The sequence below is a fragment of the Acanthopagrus latus genome, chromosome 24 (genome assembly GCF_904848185.1).
Source record: "Acanthopagrus latus isolate v.2019 chromosome 24, fAcaLat1.1, whole genome shotgun sequence".
In the NCBI taxonomy this organism is placed as follows: domain Eukaryota; kingdom Metazoa; phylum Chordata; class Actinopteri; order Spariformes; family Sparidae; genus Acanthopagrus; species Acanthopagrus latus.
The window spans coordinates 2,445,577-2,465,169 of NC_051062.1; the positions used below are offsets into that span (position 1 = coordinate 2,445,577).

Sequence of the window (19,593 nt, forward strand, 5' to 3'; positions counted from 1 at the left end):
AAACTAAGAAGCAGCCAGTCTGGTGCCGTCCGACCAGGCAGCCATTGTTCGCGGTAATATATTGATGGTTTAAAAATCTACTTGCCGACACTTTAGAGTTCTGTGTTCACTGTGATGGATTCAGTCTTAACACTGGAAGCAGCAGTCGGGAGGTGGCTCTTGTGGTGCTTTCTGTCACATGACCTTCATCAGCAGAGTCTGCCAAGCTGCCATGGAATTGAAGATGTTGAGATTTCTCATTTTTCTGTGCACTTTAAGGACACCTTGTCACTGTTGACAGCCACAGCCTTACCATGTAGTCCATTTAGTAGCTGTTCCAGAGCTTATATCATCATGTCCCATGATCTCTTTCAGCTGGAGTTTGCTAACTTGATAACAGCACAGCAAACTCCTTCTGTTGGCAAAGATCCAGAACAGCAACTAAACGGACACTGGTTGAGACTGTTTGGTACTGATTGAATGAGCATGTAAAAACACTGGTATGGCCCATTAATTGTAAATGAAAAATATATGTTTATAGAGTACTAGAGAGGGTTCTTTCTGGCCCACAGCGAATATAGCATTGCCCTGGTGCCACTGACAAAATGCCTATTGGATTTTTCCATCGGATTTTGGATTACTACAGAAAATAAGCTCTGTGATTGGATACTGCCCCGAACCATCCCCATACGCCAAGCTGAGAACATGGGAGAGCCCGGCCTAGGCAGCGCATCATACCTCCAGCTTTCAATTCCAGTCACTGAAAACAAAAGCAGGGTCAGAGATTACTGACCAATCCCGGTCTTGCACTCAAATCCAACTGCTGCCATTTGCTCTCTGAGATTAATTTACGTCCATAGCCGAAATAGTATGGAGTTGGTGGGTCTTGCACTCTGACCAGACTTGGATCATGTGATCCTACATCAGCACCTCCAGACGAGTTTACATAAATCTCTTACTGAGCGTTGTGGCCAAAAACTTTCCCCCAAGTTTTGTTCATACCGATGAGCTCTCAGCTTCAGACCATCACTTCCCTGAACCCAAAGGAAGAGATGTTCATGGTGTACCACTGCCGGGGCATTGGCACCATATTGAAGTCAGGGACCCAGTTTAACAGAGTAATGAAACCCCTTTGACAGACGTGAGTCCTGCAGGCCTCAGCCAGTCTCCAGGTGAGCAACCTGGAGAAGACTTGCAACACAATTAGGCCTCCGGTGACTGATATATCCAATAGCTTCCACTCATCGTTTTCCTTAGTGATTAAGGTGGTTCTGCTCCACTTCAGGTACTTGGGCAGCTTGCCACAAAGTACCATAGCACTGAACAGATCCACAAGCCTCTCCCCTTTTAGGATCCCACCAAAGGAGGTCGTCTCGTTTTACGCCACCTGGACGGGAGCACACAGTTGATCTTTTTCAACCACAGACCTTATTTGAAGGCATAAAACTGAAGAAACCTGTTCGAGAAGACGGAACCAGAAGTGCAAAGATCCGGACTCACTTTAGAACTCATTCCTGCAGAACTCTGTTTCTGTTATTTATTAATTTTTTCATGTTGTTGCTCCATTCACATAGTTGTTTTTCCTTTTTTGGTTCATCATTTATATATTTGCTTAGACCTGATTGGTTGATTTGATGCTTTTGTTCATCTGTGCCACACCTGACTGGTCGTCTGCCGTAAAGGAGAATAACCAAGTCAAAGACGTTCTGGCCGTCAGTCAACCAGAAACCGCAGCTCATTAAAACATGAATTATCTGTTTCGTGTTTTTGTTTTTTTTTTTTTTTGTTTTTTTTTTTTTGGATGTGACGATATACTGATCAGGGCTCCGTTCATTTCACTCTCAACTCGGTTGGCGCTGATGCATTTGAACCTGTGTTAAACCGGGCTGAAAGTGACGTGATGTCACCCCTTGTGACATATCATTTAACGATGTCTGTCTTGCCCTTTTTTTTAAAAAATTAAAATACACAATAATTATCGCAAGAGCGATACTGATTTATATTTATATCATTTCTGTTGTATGTTATGGAACAGTAAAATTATGATTGTGAGATAAAGCAGTGTGTCGTTCTTCTTTGAATATGTGTTGGTGTGTGTGTGTGTGTGTGTGTGTGTGTGTGTGTGTGTGTGTGTGTGTGTGTGTGTGAGGAACATCCTTTCCTGTATGCAGCTGTCCTTCACTGACACCTGTGACACCATTTACCAATTATGAAAAGAGTGGAAAATGCACAGAATGATGGAGGGAGGTTGGAGGTCATGAGAATGTCTGGGATTCATTATAATTGATAGAATTTATTGTTTCAGAGTTTCAAAGAGAATGAGAAATACTCCTGAAAATGATTTTTCCAACACTTTTACACATTCAAACTGGTCTGACTGTCCTTTGAGGAATAATTCAGTGTTCATTCCCATCAAGTCCATCTTTTCAAAAAGTGTCAAATTAGGATGTGCAGTATGTAAAAGGTATTGTCCACACCTGCATCAGGAGAAACCACTTTAATTGTATTGACATGCATTTTCTTTGGTGTTTCAACAGTCAGGTGGTACAATCTTCCAAACATATATGAAGAACAAAACTACTCTTTTTCCTCTTTAATATATAATAATCCCAACTTTAAATGTCGTATATATTATTACATTTTCACTTACTGCAAACACAGTGAAGACACAAACGTGAACGTGGCTGGTAAAGCTGTTGAAATGTTCCTTTCTAGAGCAATGATTGAAGTTGATGATCATATATTGGTTTCTTGTAATGAACTTCGGGTTCAACAATCCGACTTGACAGTTTTATTTTCTAAGAAGTCACTGCCACTGTCACAGAAACTGTGCCGCCGTCAACCGAGAACGTCATCGCTTGTCGACGGAAGATTTAATACATCGACGGAAATTGAAAGAAAACATCATAAAAGTGAAATCACACCATGCAAAAAAAAAAAAAAAAAAAAGGATTTTACTTCACATCTGATGAGCAGCATGTAGTGTATATGTCAGGCCATGGAAGAGTCCATACTGAGTGTAGTGGGACACAGCTGAAGTGTTCATGTTGCTCATCAGAGACACCTGCAGGTTAATCCACACTTCATGTTCAGTCTCACAACACTTAGAATGATTTGCAAGTGTTGTGTTTATACATGTTGAGTGAGAACTGGTTCGACTGTTGGAGTGTAAAGTCAGACCATGTCAGCTTTTAATAAATGATGCAATGTAGATTGAACGGATTGTCTTTAAAGAGGGGCAGCACTTAAAGCTTATCTGTTCCATTTCACAGACAGTGTATACTGAGCGCAGGGCAGAGAGGGGGTGCTATCTCACCACTGCACATGAAGAGGAACTTCTTCCACCTTCAGAGACCAACATGGCCGAACAGGTGAAAACAATGTCAGAGCTGCAGTTCCTCTAATAGCCACTGGATGTCAGTCTAAAACAACAAGTGTCAAATTATAGCCAAAAACAAAGTGAATAATCTTTTATTCTCACTTCTTCATTTGAATTCTATTATTATCTATCTTAATCGATCATTCTATATGGTTGTGTCTTTTTTTTTTTTAACTGCGTTATTAATGAAAAAATTATGTACTGATAATGTACTTTAACAATCCTGTAGGTTCATGTAATGGCAATCAGGTTTAAAGAATCACTTCACCCAAGAATATTACAAAGCCACCTGCCAAAAACCAAACACCTACTGTATGTTATGTTTTTAAGATACAGTTGCAAAGATTGATCCCAAATTCCCTGCGTGCCAGCTGTTCTTAGATTCAGGGGGGGATAAAAATAAAAGAATTATCAGTCCGACACATTTGAAGAGCATTTGAATTGTTGATTCATATTGTAATTTTTTTTATATACTAGCTTTTTTCCCTCCCGAAACATTTTACAGGCCGAACAGAACCTCATGGCAGGCCAGCTTTGTTCTGTGAGCTACACTTTGGGCGGATGATAGGCACTTCCCACTTTCTTCTATATAGGTGGAAAAGGTGTCATCTTGGCCATAACTATAAGCCTAATCCAAGATGGCAGCCCTGAAGTTTCAATATACATTAAGCTGATGGCACGATGCCCTGTCTTGGGTTTCTGGCAGTGGTGGGCGAAGGAGGAAGATAAAATGCATTTGGCAAAAACAAAAAAGAAACTGGCAAGTGTTAAAGTCACGTGGGTCACTCTTCAGTCCCTAGAGACAGAGAGGCAGGGAACCTTCGTTGTTTGGACTCATTTGACCTCCATGACCCTTCCTCACGGCTGCTGTCAAACAGGGTTAGGCTGACACATGGGCGTGATATTATTACTTTATTAGAAATCTGATGCACGTCGGAGTAAGGCCCATATCTCAGCCAAAGCCTGGTCCGCGGGGCAGCCCGGCCGAGCTCCCTGCGCTGCTCTCAGCTGCTCAGCAGGACGATGATGTAGATGAGGAGCAGACAGATGAGGATGAGGGTGAAGTTGACGAAGAGCTCCTGCAGGTTCCTCTTGGCCTGTGGGTTCACCTCGATCTGAGACGCTCGGCGGATGGCCGACTTGGTCATGTGCTGGACGCGCTCCATGGAGGCGGCGGGCTGGTTAGATCTTGACGAGCTGGGTCACGGGAGGAGAGAGAGAGAGAGTGTCCAGTCAGGCTGCTGGGCCTGTTTGCACTGTGGGAGGGGAGCTGACCAGCGAAGGCAGGGAATCGATTTGCTCGCTGATGTCTGGAGATGAGCTCGGGTCAGGTGTTTCAGGCCTGACGCAGTTCAGTCCTGGTTGCTGCACTTCAGTTCTTGTCTTGTCTCTTCTCTGGGCTGGAGAGAAAGGGAAAACCACAGACAGACAGAAGGAAGAACAGGTTGTTAAAGGCACCGTTCGCTGTTCGGTTTACCCTCTGAACTCGAGCTGAAGACACTTGAGCAGCCTCCTCCGGGCGTGATGATAAGACAGCTGCTGAAAGGCGCCAGCTGAGCCTGATGATGTGTTAAGCCGAACGGCAGGAGGAGTAACAGCAGCATGACATCACATGACAGTGAAGCAGACATCTCGATGAAGGATATTATCTAATTATGTACGGTACATTTTAGTAGGGGTACCTTCTGAAGCAAACAGTGGTGATTACATTCCTGCATTTCACCAAATGAAGTGAACCTTTGAGGCGTTTAATCGCCAGAGGACACAGTAGCTTAAAGGGGCAGTTACATGATGTGACGATGTGTAAAGCTGCTGTGAGCATTGTCGTCATTTAAGCTGACTTCCTGTCTTGTTTTGGAAATCGCCTCCGTCCTCTGTGTCATGTGTCACCACATGAAACCTGCAGCAGTAATCCTTCACATTCCCTGTATCTGTAAATGAGGCTAAAAACTGCGATCCTTTTACTCTACCTGAACAACTCACACACACACATACAAACACACACACGCACTGAACATCTACCCCTCTAATTCTCTCATCCTCGTCTGCTAAAATAACACCCACACTGACAACGGTGATTTATGATTTAACCCCCCTTACATTCCTCAGATAGAGTCTTCATTTTCTCTTCCAGATTTTAACAAAAACTATTAAGCCAGAATGTAATCTCCTGGAAACATATTATAAATCAGGAAGTAAAGCTCAGGAAATAGATCTTAATCTCATTTCTCTGTGACAAAAATTAAATATGCATGTATTCATTCATCCATGGATTCTGTGGATCCACAGCGCTCCCCAGTGGTGAGCCCTGGTAAGAGTTGTAGTTTGTGTTGCGTTTGAAGTACATTCCCTGTTACAGTACTATTTGGCCAGAACTAAAAGGAAAGTGTGCAAGTAATTATTTCTGCTGTATACTCAAGTGTTTAACCAAGTGCTATTATTTTTTAATGTTGATGATTAAATGATTCATGTGATTTGTGTTTAAGACAGACGATTTGAAACATTTCAGTTAGTTGCCATGAGTTTTAGACATGTTATCTTCTCTAAAGTGTGAACACTGGCAGCCCTGCCTCCAGGGTACGCCCTGTCAGAGTTGACAAAGCAGAAGGTCATTCTACTCTTTACTCTCAACTCTTTAATTCACTTTATTTTTACTCCACCAGCTCTTTTCTACTTCACGTTTTACTCTCTTCAAGACATCACTCTTAAAGTGAAACTCTCGCCAAAATTCAACTGAGGCTTTTTTTGTGAATGTATATGAGTCATATAAAAGCATAATTACGACAAAAAGAGGCACTTTTAAGATTTACCGTAGTTTCGTTTTTCGGGTCAAACTCATTTTAAATGGGAGTGCTATGGGACCACATGGAAACTATGGTCCAACATACATGTTGTGACATGTGGTGCTATGTAGAGCACCCGTTGAAAACACGCACCACAGTCACTGCATTATCATCCTTTCACACAACCAATACGTTCATAACTTACCCTTGGTGTCAAAGAGTGCGAGTCAACCCGTGTAAATTCCCATGTGAAACCTATGGGATAACTTGTGAAGCCTATGTGATTACATGTAGAACCTATGGGATTACATGTGAGGCCTATATGATTACATGTAGAACCTATGGGATTACATGTGAGACCTATATGATTACATGTGAGACCTATGGGATTACCTATGAACATTTTCGGGAGTTAGAGTTTGCGGTCCTAGTTTAGATTTGTTTTTAATTGGTTCAAATGTTGCGTAGAAAATGTAGTAAGACATTTTGTATCCACCCACTTGCAACAATTAAATATGCAGGATTAAGTCATCAACAATCAAAGTTATAGTTAAAGTCACCACAATGAGGTCCTACAAATACTAGACTAATAATACCAGTTTATTGAATTCAGCAACTGTGCCTTTTATTTCTCATACAACAACTTCTAATGTGGAAGAGGAAGTTATGTCATTTTTTTTTTAATTACATTTTCACAATTTAATAACCCCGCATGTCAAATGAATGATAGTAGAGAGTAGGTGATGAAGAAGCGCGTGAGCAGAGCGAATAAATGATGTTCAGAGTGCAGCTGCGGGCCTTCAACACTCGCTTAAATCCCTTCAGTCATCTGATCTGCGACAAGGTGACCGTGCCTCTGCATTAGTGGCGCCGACCAACACTGAACATCTTACATCAGTTCTGCCAAGCTCTCGGCTATTTTTAACAAGATTAAAAGTCCTGCTCCTCGCCACTCTTCAGCGTATTGTTTATGACATCGTGTAGTACAAAAGAGGAGATCAACATATTTGGATTCCTGGAGCCGTCTCGTCCGAGAGCGCTTATCTGTGCATTGCATGTCCTGTGTGCTTGTCTTTAGGGTGGTGCTAAAGTGTCCATTTTTGATTGCTATTTATTCTTTAAATCAACTTGTAATATTCAAAGTGCGCTTTTATCCATTCTCTCTGTGATTCTTTGGTACTTTGTGTTACTTTGCTCCAGTGTGGGACCAGGACAGATAACATGTGATGCCTTCCACGGACAAGTCAACACATCTATTTTTATCATTTCACTTCTGTTTCTTCCAACCTTTATCTTCCCCTGTGTCACCCATTATCACCTGACATGTTAACAGCTCAACACACACACACACACAAACACACACACTTTCCTGTGCTTGATGTGATAACTCCATAAGAGCATCGGTCTGCTGAGACCTCTAACCTCTGACCTGACTGAAGTGTGGAAGCTTGCAGGGTTTGATTTCTAACCCCCGCAGTCAGGATTTAAAGTCAGTGAATGCGCTGTTTTCTTCGCACATCTCAAAGGTTACACACACACACAGAGCTGGTTTGGGATAAAGTAGCCGTCTTCCTGATGAATCCTTAGCTCCATCAGAGCTTTCTAAGAATCGTTTCCTCTGAGAGTTTCCTCCGTCCTGTCAAGTTTAGAACTCCAGTGCACTTTACGTCACAGTACTTCCAGCCTCGCACCAAACAGCCAACAGACAATGTCAGCAACTGGCCAGTGAACATAGCAGAACAGCATTGATCATAAATGCACTTCTGTTTCACTGACTTTCCCCATTTAAGGGAGAAATGCTCCTTTGCAACGTCCTGCCAGTATTTTGACCTTTTGAGGCCTCAGGGATGATCTGGTATCATCTTGTATGCGGGTCTAGAAAGTCGAGTTAGCGCTGTGTGACTGACACCATGTGAGTGACTGGTGCTCCACATTATCCCGCCCTCTCCTGTACACATCACCAACTACTGTATGTGCTGAGTTTCAATCATTTCAGAGCGGAGGACGGGCTGTCTTTCTTCTTCTGTGACTCCTATGCACATAATCCTCATTTCCACAAAATAGAAATAAGTAAAGGGAAAAAAAGAAATGTTGACAGTTTAAATACCCCGGCTACACTCTGTCTGGTGACATGTGTGACTCATATATCTACTGACAAATTTAACCTCTGCTGTAACAATAAGGATCAACATCTTTGTTGTCATCACTCTCCCCTCCTGTCTGTCTGTATGTCTCTCACAGGACTCAGCTGTCTGTCTGTGAGAGGAATGCAGCGATCGGCTCATCAGTGTCATTAACAGAAAAGCATGCGACTGGACAAGACGCAACAGCTGGAAGTGCTGGGCCGGCTGAGACTTGCAGCGCTTAGTCTAATTTATTTGATGACACGTTAACTGTTATCAAAATAAAAGTCGCTCAAGTCCGAAAAGCTGAGGTTATGTATCCTCACTAAACTCAAATCTTAAAGGTCCCATATTGTATAAAGTTTTTTATTTCTGAGTTGAGCTGTCTTAAAATATGAAGCAGGTCTGGTTGCTGAAAGTATATATTTATGTCAATCCACAGAGAAACACGCAGCCTGTATTCTCAAATTTTGCCTTTAAATGACCTGTCAGGTCTTCTGTAAGATTATGATGTCACAACTATCCAGCCACGCCCCCATCATGGGTAGTGCTTGCTCAGGCCTGTCAGAGCTGACCAATCGTAGCAGACGGGGCATTTCAGGAGGGAAGCTTAAGGAGATAGGAGCTAAAACAGAGCAGACTTTCAGACAGAGGGTGAAAAAGAGCATAATATGGGACCTTCAGGGTCAAGAGTTAGGACCCTAATCTAAAGGATGATTTATAGGTAGTAGTAAAATCTTATTCTGAGACATTTACTCTTGTGATTTACCAGACAGGTTTAGTGCTTGGGGACTCTATAGGTGCTTGGTTATGAAAGCTCATGAGGTAAACAGGCAGGTAACCACAGGCAGCCACAGAAGAGAGATTATTAGAGAAATGATTATGAATCAAAATTAAGCCAGGGCTCTGAGTCTGAGTTGAAATGAAATAAGTGCATATAAATAAAAGAGTTTTGTTTGTTTCAGGGGGGAGCTGGGGGTCCCACCGGTGGGTCGGAGGGGGGAACAGCCTTTAAAGTACAGCTAGCTTTTGTTCTGTTGAAAGCGCTGGCTTACAAACGCAATCATCTGTTGGCAGCTGTTGTTGCCAAGAGTTAAATACCTCCTCTGAGACATGACATGTGCAATTCAGTATGAAAGTTTATACTGAACTCATGAGACTCTTAAAGTAAACACTAGAATTATTAATCCATCACAAAAAACTGTGTTACTGACTCGCACACACACACGCCGCAAATCAAATATATTTTTCGTTAACACAGTTTTGTGTCTTTTGCAGCTTTTGGCTCATCATCTTATGAAGTGACTGACAGCAGGACGGCAGAGTGTGGCAGCTGTTCGAGGTGAAATGTAGGTTAGACAGATGCATAAGTTTGTTGATGATGACCTATTATTGAAACTAGGACATGGTCGCCGACACCCACCTGCCGATAGAATCTGTGGGGGCACCAAGAACTTATTTACTTACTTTCAGTTAAATACATGCACACTTGAAACTGAACCATGATTTGGCGCTTAGAATTACCATGACCTTGATGACTGAGAACCTTAATCATAAATATCATAATGTTCTCACCATGCCTATCATTCAGGTATTCTGCAAAGTAATAGATTTCACAATGGTTATTCTAACCCAGACTCAAAATGATGGAAAATGCATATTATATTATATCATATATTTATATTTATACTGTGACAGAAATAAATATTAAATAGAAGGATTTCTAATTTTTAAAACACACCCCTTGTTGTGATATTAGAGGTTATCTAAGACTGGTCTTTTCTATTTAGAATGTAATTGCTCTAAATTTAGACGGCGTGTCACAATCTGCCAATTTCCCAGAAGAGATGTTCATCTTCCAGGCCTGCATACTTTCTGTGTGACAGGAGATCAAGGCGCCGAGGATCATTATGAATTCCTTTGTGCCACTGTTGACAACGAGACAAACTCATCCATTTAAAGATACCGACGCTGATGGCTCAGAAAAGGATTAAGGATCATCGGAAAGTTAAAACACCTTGCTGTGTTTATTAAAATAATCACTACACTGACGTCGCTATTTAATATTCGCAGATTATTTCTTAGTTGTGATGCACTTGCCAGTTATCGTACAACTGGTGTCACCGTCCACTTGCTTTATTCTTTTGCCTTTTTAATGCGTTATGCATCCATAAAAGAGGTCAGCGTGGAAATATGTGCCTCCTTTTGAACGTGTAATAAGAGAAAGCATGTGAAATCAAGAGCTGTTTTTGGTCTGCTGGTGAATGTCCTCAGTACTGTCATGATCTCTATTCTCAGAAATCAAGGAATTAAAAAAAAGAAATATATAAAAGAACAAGAGTAAAAGTTAACCGTATGCCCAGCACTCCATAACATTTAAACCAGAGTAATACTTTTAATAAAACAATGTTCAGCCTCCGGCAGAGCCAGTTTGATCAGTTTTATCCGTGACGCGCGCTGTCATATCAGACAGGCTGGTTCAGCTACTGTAACCTTAATCATGTCCCTGTTTGATCTGATTTGGCTGCTGAGCGCTCTAAAGTAAAATCATGTGCTTTGGATGGAGACGAGGAGACGGGTGTTTATCCCTCGGGGAGCTTCAGTTCAGTTTCCATTCGTCCTCCTCCCCCCCTTTTCCCCTCTGTGTTTACTGCCTGGGAACAATGATTTTATTATCATAAGCACTGGTTCATACAGAGCTCCTCTGCATCTGAACATAAACCAGAGGTTACGTTAACCTCAGCGTTAGATCAGTGATGTCTCATCGTCCCTGTGTAAACTCCTGCAGCGAGTCTGAGCGCTCAAACAGCTCACTTCAACTTCAAAAAAGCTTTTTGGAGCGCCATAAGAAGCTGTCAGGAAGTAATAACACGTAATGCATTCGCGCAACTTTTCAAGTCTTATGAGGGTTAAACATCTCACATGCAACATCTGCTATCAGTGTTATCTGAAATGAAAGTAGAAGCATGGAGGAGCTGCCTGTGAGGATGCTGGCTCTTACCTTGCAGATGAGAACACGGCTGCTTGGAGTTTGAGAGAGAAATGTCAGATATGCAGCGCTCTGCAGGGCTGTAAACACAATGTGAGAGAGAAGAGGGGGGCAGAGAGAGGGAGAGAGACAGAGGAGGGAGAGAGAGAGAGAGAGAGAGAGAGAGGGGAGGGAAAGAGAGAGAGAGACAGAGACAGGGGGCAGGGAAAGAGAGAGACAGGGAGAGGGATTTGATTTTGAGTTTTAAAACAACTTTATTTTCCTCTGTTCACAGTTGAAACATCATAAAACCATGTTCCAAAGAAAACCCCCTATATATTAAAAACAGAGTGGAACAGAGGGAGACAGAGGTGGGGGGGAGACAGAGAAAGAGAGAGGGAGAGAGAGTGGGGGGGGGAGGAAGAGCAGAGAGAGAGAGAGACAGGGAGAAGAGAGAGGGGGAGGAAGAGAGAGAGAGAAGCAGGACATCCCAGAACAGACAGTAGGAGGGTGGGGATACGGAGTCGGGAGCAGGTCTGCTGAGCTACATGCTGCAGCTCTGTTCAGGGTCAGTTTGGGCTTCTCAGTCCTACATGTCAAAGCTGAAAGGGGTCAGCTTGATAACGCAGGTCCTGACTGATCAAAGCCTGTGTACATAGTTTAAAGTGTTTTCATGAGGGATGTAAAAAATATGTCTCTGTGAGTGTTCGATCTTCCAAAAGGACTTTCACGTACCTCTTTTTTAATAAATCGATCAACGCAACCCCCCTGAGCTTCAGATTACATGCAGCTTTCTCTGGAGCCACAAAAGGCTTCATACTACCTTTTTTTCTTTTTTTTTTTTAGATGTGCAGTAACTCCCCATGACCTGATGATAATGGATGGGTCGCTGTGGTTGGACACATCCTCCATGACGCTTCACGGCAGACCTAGCTGCGGTCTGGCCTCCAATCAAACATGATGGCCGGATCACTATTGTCTTCATCATCCGGACAGCCTGATACACACTTGGCACCATGTGGTGCTTCTGAACAGCTGATGGCACCTCTAAATATACAGTTTGGCCATGAACGCGCCAGTGTAGAGCCTGGGCTCTGATCCCCGATGTCGAAGTGGCAATGACAAAATCATTTCCAAAATAATGTTGTTATTTCAGCGCTAACAGAGTATCAAAACATATTCTGGGGCCTAACAACTAAATCTGGATCTTTGGCAACGTCTGTGTGTGTGTGTGTGTGTGTGTGTGTGTGTGTGTGTGTGCGTGTGTTTGGATGTGTGTGAAGTCCTGGACAGCATCCTCCACTTGGGAGAAATCAAAAGCGACAAGATGTAAAAAAAAAAAAAAATCTCCGGAAAATGTAAAAATAACCCCCCTGCCGTGGCCCAGAAAGCATTGCATCTGCCTTATAAGGAGAGCGTGCAAGTAAACAGGCTGTCAGTCACGTACTGGGCAGTCAGCTCGTTGTTCGGGATGCTGACTGCCTGACTGTGGACACCCGTCTCTGACGGGCTGAGCACGCGGACGAGCAGATGTTTCCCTTCGCTCTCATTCATGACGACTGCGTTTCCTCTGAAGATGCAGCGTCGATCCACCTGGACGGCTGCTGCTAACATAACTAATAGTAAAGGAGTGACAAGTTAAAAGTTATGTGCAACACATAAACACACCAGGAAGATGAAACCAAAAGTCAAAGGTGAGCTATTTTAACTTAGTAATGTATTTAACCTACATCATGCCTGAATTTACACCTTTCATAAATAACATTTTTATTTGAACTCAAACCACAATGTTTCCCTAAACATTACCACGGAGGTTTAGTGTGTAAACCTGATCACACTGTGACGCTACAAAGGTCCAGGTGCAGATGATGAATGTGCAGACACTGGCACAGTTAGCATGGACATTAAATGTGCCCTTAAAATCCAGCATTTGTTGCACAGTGCCACTGTGGATTTAAACTGCGAGATGATATCTGAAGACAAAATAGTTCAAACTGATGTACATTTGTGCTACAGGAGACATCTGGACTGATGGAAAGTTATGCAATAAGTGACAGCAAATCATCATACATCATCAAAATTACACTCCATGTTGGAAATGTGATCAGCTGAATGCTGACACTACTTACTTTAATTACAGTTTTGCACAAGGTGCAACAATTTCATCTCAGTTCAACTCTGAGAAAAGACTTCCATCAGTTGACCAATAGCAAGCTGTCTTGCAACAACACTGTCCTTCGAAGGAACAAAGAGCCAGAAGCCCAAAATGGAGTATTCTGTTGTTGCCACTTGTCTGGATATTTGTGGGCGGGGGGGGGTAAATTGTTGTGAAGCTGCTGCAGCTCAGTCAGTTTCGGCCAGGTCAGCTGTGGTGAACAGGCCTGATTGCAGGGCGGTGCTAAGTGTGCATGAGGTAAATCTAGCACACATGGGTAAGTCACCTCTGCTGATTTCTGTTTGTTCATTTAAGGGCCATGCATTGAAACTTATGGGTCCTTTTTGTAGGATTGACTTCTAGCTAAAAAATGATTCTTGTCAGATTTATACTCCGACTGTCAAACCGCTACACAATCTAATGACCTGTTCTGTCAAGACTTCTTCATGTGGTGAGGAATACATAAGTATGTCTGTAAGTATAAGTATAAGCCTCAGTGATCCAGTTGCAGCATCATTGTGTTTTCCAGCCTCACAAACACACTGCTTTTTATTCCCAGCTGAAAAAATGTTCCACCAGAAAAAAAAAGTGTTCTCTTTTTCTTTTTTTTTTTGTCTCTTCGGAGCAGTTCAGCTCTGCAGCCTTACATGGTGAAATGGCACACTGCTCTGACCTAAGACGAGAAAGAGAGGAGCAACCCGCCTGATAGAGAACAGCAGGGCAGGCCAGAGAAAACTGCCGCCGGCCGGAGGAGAAAGATTCATCCTCTCCCGACCCGAGACGTGAGTAAACAACACATGACGTGACAAACAAAAACTTGTGCGGTGAACAGACGCGTGACATTGGCTGCCTGAGACTTGTGATGAATCTTCAGAAACCAGAGTTATTCTGAACTACATTGGGGACCAGCTGATTTTTCCTTCAGCTGGACTCATCGGCCATGTTTCAAGGTTTAATCCAATGATCACTCGGAGTTTAATGACGACACGCCTGCTCCCCAGAGGATGAACCCTCTGTAGTTCGGATCCCCCTCCATTTTCCACAGGATGATATTTAGATACAAATGACACTCCTCCAACTCACAAACAAGCTTGACTTTTTCACCCTGCTCTCGAATCAAGCGGCCACTGGTTTGGCCTTCACGCTGCGTTTGTTCTCGCCTTTTCTTGTGCACATCCTCAGAAGGAGGAGCTAGCAATGTTATGTCGTCATGTCCTCAATGATCCGATCTGAGGAGACGGAGCTGCGCTGCAAATGTGTTACAGGTCCACAGTTCAGCGTGAACGGAGCGGGGAATGTTTGGTCCTCGTGTCAGCGGTTACTTTACTGCAGGAAGCGTCGAGGAAGTGTTCGCCGCAGAGGCCCCGTCTCTAGGCATTACATATGGCTTTATGTTGCTAATAACACCGGCCTTCATTATGCTCTTATAAACCCTGCGTGTCACTTTGTTGATGTTACCGTCTTGATGATCTATATGACCTGTAGCTCGTAAGAGGCTGAGGCAGAGAGATGGATGGAGGATGAGAGAGAGAGAGAGAGAGAGAGAGAGAGAGAGAGGAAGGGCAGTTTAGGGGTGAGGAGGGACGGAGGGAGGGTTTACCCCATCAGCTGTGTTTACTCTGGAAGCTTACTGCTGCTGTTGGCAGCTTCTCACGCATTCTCTCCTGCCCTCTCTCCCTCTGTTCTCCAGATATAGCCAGCTATGCGGAGAAGCCTCCAAACAGGCTTTTCCCCAGCGGCCTCTGTGCAAGAGCAGGGTTTATCTGATCGGAGCTTTTCAAGCCGGTTCTCCTCTGAAACGGAGCCCAATCGCGTTGAAGCGGAGGGAATAGAATCTCCCAAAGGTTAAATTTAGAAAAAAAAATCTAATTTAGAAATTCAGATGGTTAAAGGTTCCCCGAGGTGGCGTTAGGACAGGCTGCTAAACTTTACAGAGCTGCACCGGTAGTCAGCTGACCAGTCACAACACATGAGTGCCAGACAAGGCTGAGCTTTGAGCTCTGCTAGAATGGATCATTAATTCATCAGTGAGCGGCAAGCATCCCCGGTGCTTCACCCACGGAGAAGGCTGCATCAGTATGCAACGCTAATGCGCTGAACCTAATGTGATTACAGGAACACTGCAGTTGAAACACACATCGCATTCACTTTAATGCGATCAGCTCGCTTTAATGACTTATTTAGATTGTTAATGTCAGCAGCCGAGACACGCAGAGAATTCAGTTAGCTGTAGCTGTAGCTGCTGTGTGAAAGACTGGAGTCATGTGTTGATGAGAGCTCTCAGTCATCCAGGTCATCGTAAATCGTTTCTTGAAGGACCTCTCATCCAAGATGCTTCTTCAGTTCTAACTAACTTATGGGGAGTTGCGGGTTTTTAAACTCTGTGTGGGAGTGTCCTGTCTTGGAGGGAGACAGGCGAATCCCTCCCAGCTACGTTTATTCTCTGCTCCGAAAGCAAAAAAGACTTTCCTCCTTATCTGTAGTTCCACAGAAAGCCAGAGGAAGTCTGCTTGGTAACTGGACACCGCTCCAGCTTCCAGAGCTCTCAGTATAAAAGGACACAGCTCCAACACACCCAGCGCACCTCGTCTGAGGCATCCACCTGTCACATCTCCTGAAATAATCCACAAAGCCGGCACACCTCGTCCGTGCAGCTAAAATAAACCAAGCGCACCCGACGTACTAAATGTGAAGCGCCACAAATCCAAGTCACAATAGCTGGCATCCTCTGCTCACTTCAAATCCAACGCAACTGATGCTGGGACTGAATTACTCAAATCGCTTTGTAACCCGGTCCGCTGATGTTCCCACAATAGCTGGAAGCAGCCACAGCAGGCTACTGTTGTAACACTAATCCAGCGCACCCAGCCGGTGGCATGCGCATCGGGCTTCTTCATCAAAACCACATGAAACAGATGCAGCCGGGCCTCCAGAAATAAAACCTCCAATCTGCAGCACCTGACCGCCGTCGTGCCCCGTCACATCTCGGGGCCATAATCGCCCAAATCCGGGGCGGCATTCCCCACAGATACCCGCCAACTATCGCTCGAAGTGGGAATGCCTCCAGACAATCGCTCTAAAAATAAAACGCATCCAGTGCGCTGGATTTTTGAACACACTTGTCATTCCTCCAAAAATAGAAGCCCAAACCTACCGGGGCCTATCAGCTGTTAGATCAGAGCTTCAAAAGCTGCATGTGTCCGTTTTGGTGTTGTATAAAAATGTGTTTACTACATTATATTGTTAGATGCAACTTGCAGTGATTCATACGTAAATACATACACTGATGGCTGCCATGCAAGGTGCCGACCAGCACATCAGGAGCAGTATTTCAGTTAGTTGACGGATGGTGTCTCCGTTCTTATCCATTAATATGTCTGATTACATGCTTTCTGTAACAGCTAAGCTTACAGAGACTGTACACCGACCGAACGTGAGCATCGGTGATCAGTTACTAAATGGACAACTAAACGTCCTTATCGCAGGCCGTAGTTGGAGCACAGCAGGCGTTCTTTCCATCGTACCGTATTGTGTCAGCGCACAAAGGCTATTAAAAAAAAAAAAAAAGCGCTGGGACATTCCTGCGAGCCGCGCTGGATCATTTTGTAGCTCATCAATCAGAGACTCTGATCTCCACCTCAGACACCACAGGAGAAGGTGCAGAGGGGAGGCTGACACTAGCCATGCTACTACTGCTTATATATGGCACTATAGGAGTGTAGACCCAGATTAACAGTGTGTGTGGTCGGGGGCCCTGCTCTGTCTCTCTATCAGCTGAGGGCCCTTGTCCTGAAACACGCTGAGGACCCTGCTCTGGGTGAAGGACGTTCGCTCTGCTCATCAGGTCCAGGTCAAAGATCTGATTGGCTGCAGTTATTTAGAGCGTTCTGATATGACGCTGAGGTCATCAGAAGCGCCTCTGGTTGGCCGCGCAGGTTAACGACGGAGGGCCGCGATTGGGCGCCCGAGCTATCTGGAGGGCCCGCGCGGTTGTCTTCGGCCTGATGTACGGGCGAGTTGGATCGGAGCAGTGGAAAAATAACTGCTCTATTTATAAAGGCCCATTTAACAGAAGAGGGTCATCTGTGTCCTCGCGCAGCCAGGAAGCCAGTCCATCACAACGTCTGATCCGCACACAGCGGCCTCGCCACACGCTGTCAGATGAAGCAGAGGTACACGCAGCGTTTCTCCGTACGAAGAATTGAACACACACTGACTCGAGATCAGATCCAACCAGAAGCTCCAAACCTGAACCTCCATGTAAAGATTCAAACAATAATAATTCATCTCAATCCCTCTATGAGGGGTCATTTAAAAAAGATACGCTTTAAGTCATTATCACGCATCAGTTTTGCATATGGAACCCATACAGGACATAAATCACTTTAACACCTCAAAAATTGAGAGTTTCAAAACCACAGTGGGGGGGTCAGGGGGACTCCCTGAGAAGAATGTGTGAAACATATGTCAGAAATCACAAGAGGTGCATTAGAACTGCGAGGATGCATGTGAATAAAATGTAAAGGAAACGCGTAACAAGACGAGTTGCAACCAGTAAAAGTGAATTTCCTGAGTGACGCTTTTAAAAGTCTGTTTACACGTGTGATGGAGACATAAAGCAACGCCAGTACCGTCGAACCATCAGATGACATTTAACTCTCAAAACACTGATTACTCATGAAGGGAGGATCTAGTTTGATTGTGGTTCATGCCTAGAGTTATGTATTTGGGGCATTGATGCAGCATCACATTAATGATAGGATTGCTGGTTCTAACACATTAAACGATATGCACATGAAGTGTAATGGCGCCACCCTGTGGACAGTTTGAGAGCATCACTGAATCGTTGCGTTCATGTTGGTTTTCAGACAGCGTTTCTGTCGCTGCTGATGAATATAGATGATAACATGTGTGCTGCAGTCAGCTGTTCATCATTACAGCAGCTCAGCAAACAAGGAACAGATGGAGGAGGAAAGAATTCAGGCTTCTGTGATTCTTGCACCAAATGTACAATCATGGTGCAGGAATAAAGTGCCAATGTGCATTTTACACCTCGGGGATCATTCACACAGACTCTGGATCTGTTCAGAACAGGCATTACCATCTGTTGTGATCCGATCACAGTGTTCAGCCCTCATTCGTTTACCTGTATCTGACTCTCCACTTGTGATCTGATGTCACTTCCTGCTCTATGTGAAATCAACCCTCACTGGGACAAACAGACACCGTGTTTTGAGGAAAAAGACAGAAAGAATTTTGCAGAATTTACGAGAAGCTCCAAAAAATGAAGAATGAGTCAGAGACAGAGTTTCACAGAGTTTATAAAGTGTCTCCTAACTCAACAACTCATTAAACTGAGACATTTGTCAAGGGAGTCTGGGGATTGTCTCCACAGGGACGAAGAAGTAGCCCATATTGTTACTGTTTGACATGTTTAGATTAATAAAATGTCATCTTCCTTCTTAAATGGAGTGTAAATGGCGAAATCAGTGTAAGCAGTGTGTTCAAACAGCAGATCAGTGTTGGCAGGTTAGACTTTAGCACTTTAGACACAGAAGCAGACAGGCTGCCACAAACTGACACTTTTTACAAAGAGACAAACAACTTCATGTTCAGATTCAATGCAGAATTTACAAGAAGGACACAAGGATTTAGAATTTGTTGTAGGCATCTCACAAAGTTTGTTAATTTTGTCCTCACTCAGCAACTCGTAAAAATCAGACCATTTGTTAAGGGAGTCTGGTGATGTTGTGGTTGCTAGTTCAGTGGTTGGATCGGTTGAAACGGACAAACTGTTGCTGCTAACAATGACAGGTTAACAGAGTCAAACATGATATTTCTGTCTTCTTCTTCTTCTTAACATTACAGAAACGTCCATTCACGTGTCGCATCGGTGTTGTTCTTCTGTAGGCATAGCAAGCCACACGTCTATCGGACAATAAGGAACAAGCACCAGGTTGAAAGCGAAACAGAATATCAGCGCTGGAGGAAGTGGACCATCAAAGAGTGCCAGCGTCGGTCCAGCGGTGCACTTCCTCTCTCCGCTCTGACCGGTTCCTACTCATAGATCACTTGTTTATGAATAAGAAACCATCTATATGAGGGTTACTTCTCCACACGCTGTTGCTGCATTCAGTTAAATTCAGATTGAATCTTATGTAGAAAGCCTGACACATGTTATTCCCTCAATGTCCAAACACTATTGA

General features: G+C 43.8%; 2 protein-coding genes across 25 annotated transcripts in view; one reads left to right on the top strand and one right to left on the bottom strand.

The window, feature by feature from the left end:
* LOC119015172 (protein FAM184A-like) overlaps positions 1-19,410 on the top strand; it is a 60,396-nt gene extending 40,986 nt beyond the window's left edge. For 4 of the 20 annotated variants that reach the window (XM_037090880.1, XM_037090876.1, XM_037090889.1 and 1 more), the window contains one exon: positions 3,252-3,368. Coding sequence is in view for 14 of the 20 variants with exons in the window: in XM_037090871.1 (XP_036946766.1) it covers positions 3,252-3,350; positions 8,383-8,509 (226 nt within the window). In the remaining 6 variants the exon portion in view is untranslated. Of the gene's footprint in view, positions 1-3,251; positions 3,423-8,382; positions 8,576-9,542; positions 9,614-12,078; positions 12,927-14,015; positions 14,170-19,255 lie in introns of those variants that run through there. The other 16 variants (XM_037090871.1, XM_037090887.1, XM_037090873.1 and 13 more) reach the window with 13 other exon arrangements.
* pln (phospholamban) lies at positions 2,462-16,714 on the bottom strand. Of its 5 annotated transcripts, none has more exons than XR_005073212.1 (3): positions 13,362-13,988; positions 11,266-11,333; positions 4,521-4,758 (listed from the first exon to the last, which is right to left on the bottom strand). XR_005073212.1 is itself a non-coding variant. In XM_037090898.1 (3 exons), the coding sequence occupies exons 1-3, from the start codon at positions 16,282-16,284 to the stop codon at positions 4,592-4,594; spliced, it is 396 nt and encodes a 131-aa protein (XP_036946793.1). In that variant the 5' UTR covers positions 16,285-16,714; the 3' UTR covers positions 4,521-4,591. The 5 variants fall into 5 exon arrangements, 4 of the variants coding, with proteins under 4 accessions (XP_036946796.1, XP_036946793.1, XP_036946795.1 ...); XM_037090898.1 differs by lacking the exon at positions 13,362-13,988 and adding an exon at positions 16,124-16,714; XM_037090900.1 differs by lacking the exon at positions 13,362-13,988 and adding an exon at positions 14,988-15,007.
* Positions 19,411-19,593: the final 183 nt, after the last annotated feature.

Bases quoted from the DNA above. Each gene is read 5' to 3' on its own strand.
- pln (XM_037090898.1), bottom strand. From the start codon at position 16,284: ATGAAGAAGCCCGATGCGCATGCCACCGGCTGGGTGCGCTGGATTAGT. The intron at 11,334-16,123 runs GTGAGCAGAGGA...TTGTGTTTACAG, and splicing joins TCAGTTGCGTTGGATTTGAA to CCCTGCAGAGCGCTGCATAT. The intron at 4,759-11,265 runs GTAAGAGCCAGC...CTTTCTCTCCAG, and splicing joins GCCGTGTTCTCATCTGCAAG to CCCAGAGAAGAGACAAGACA.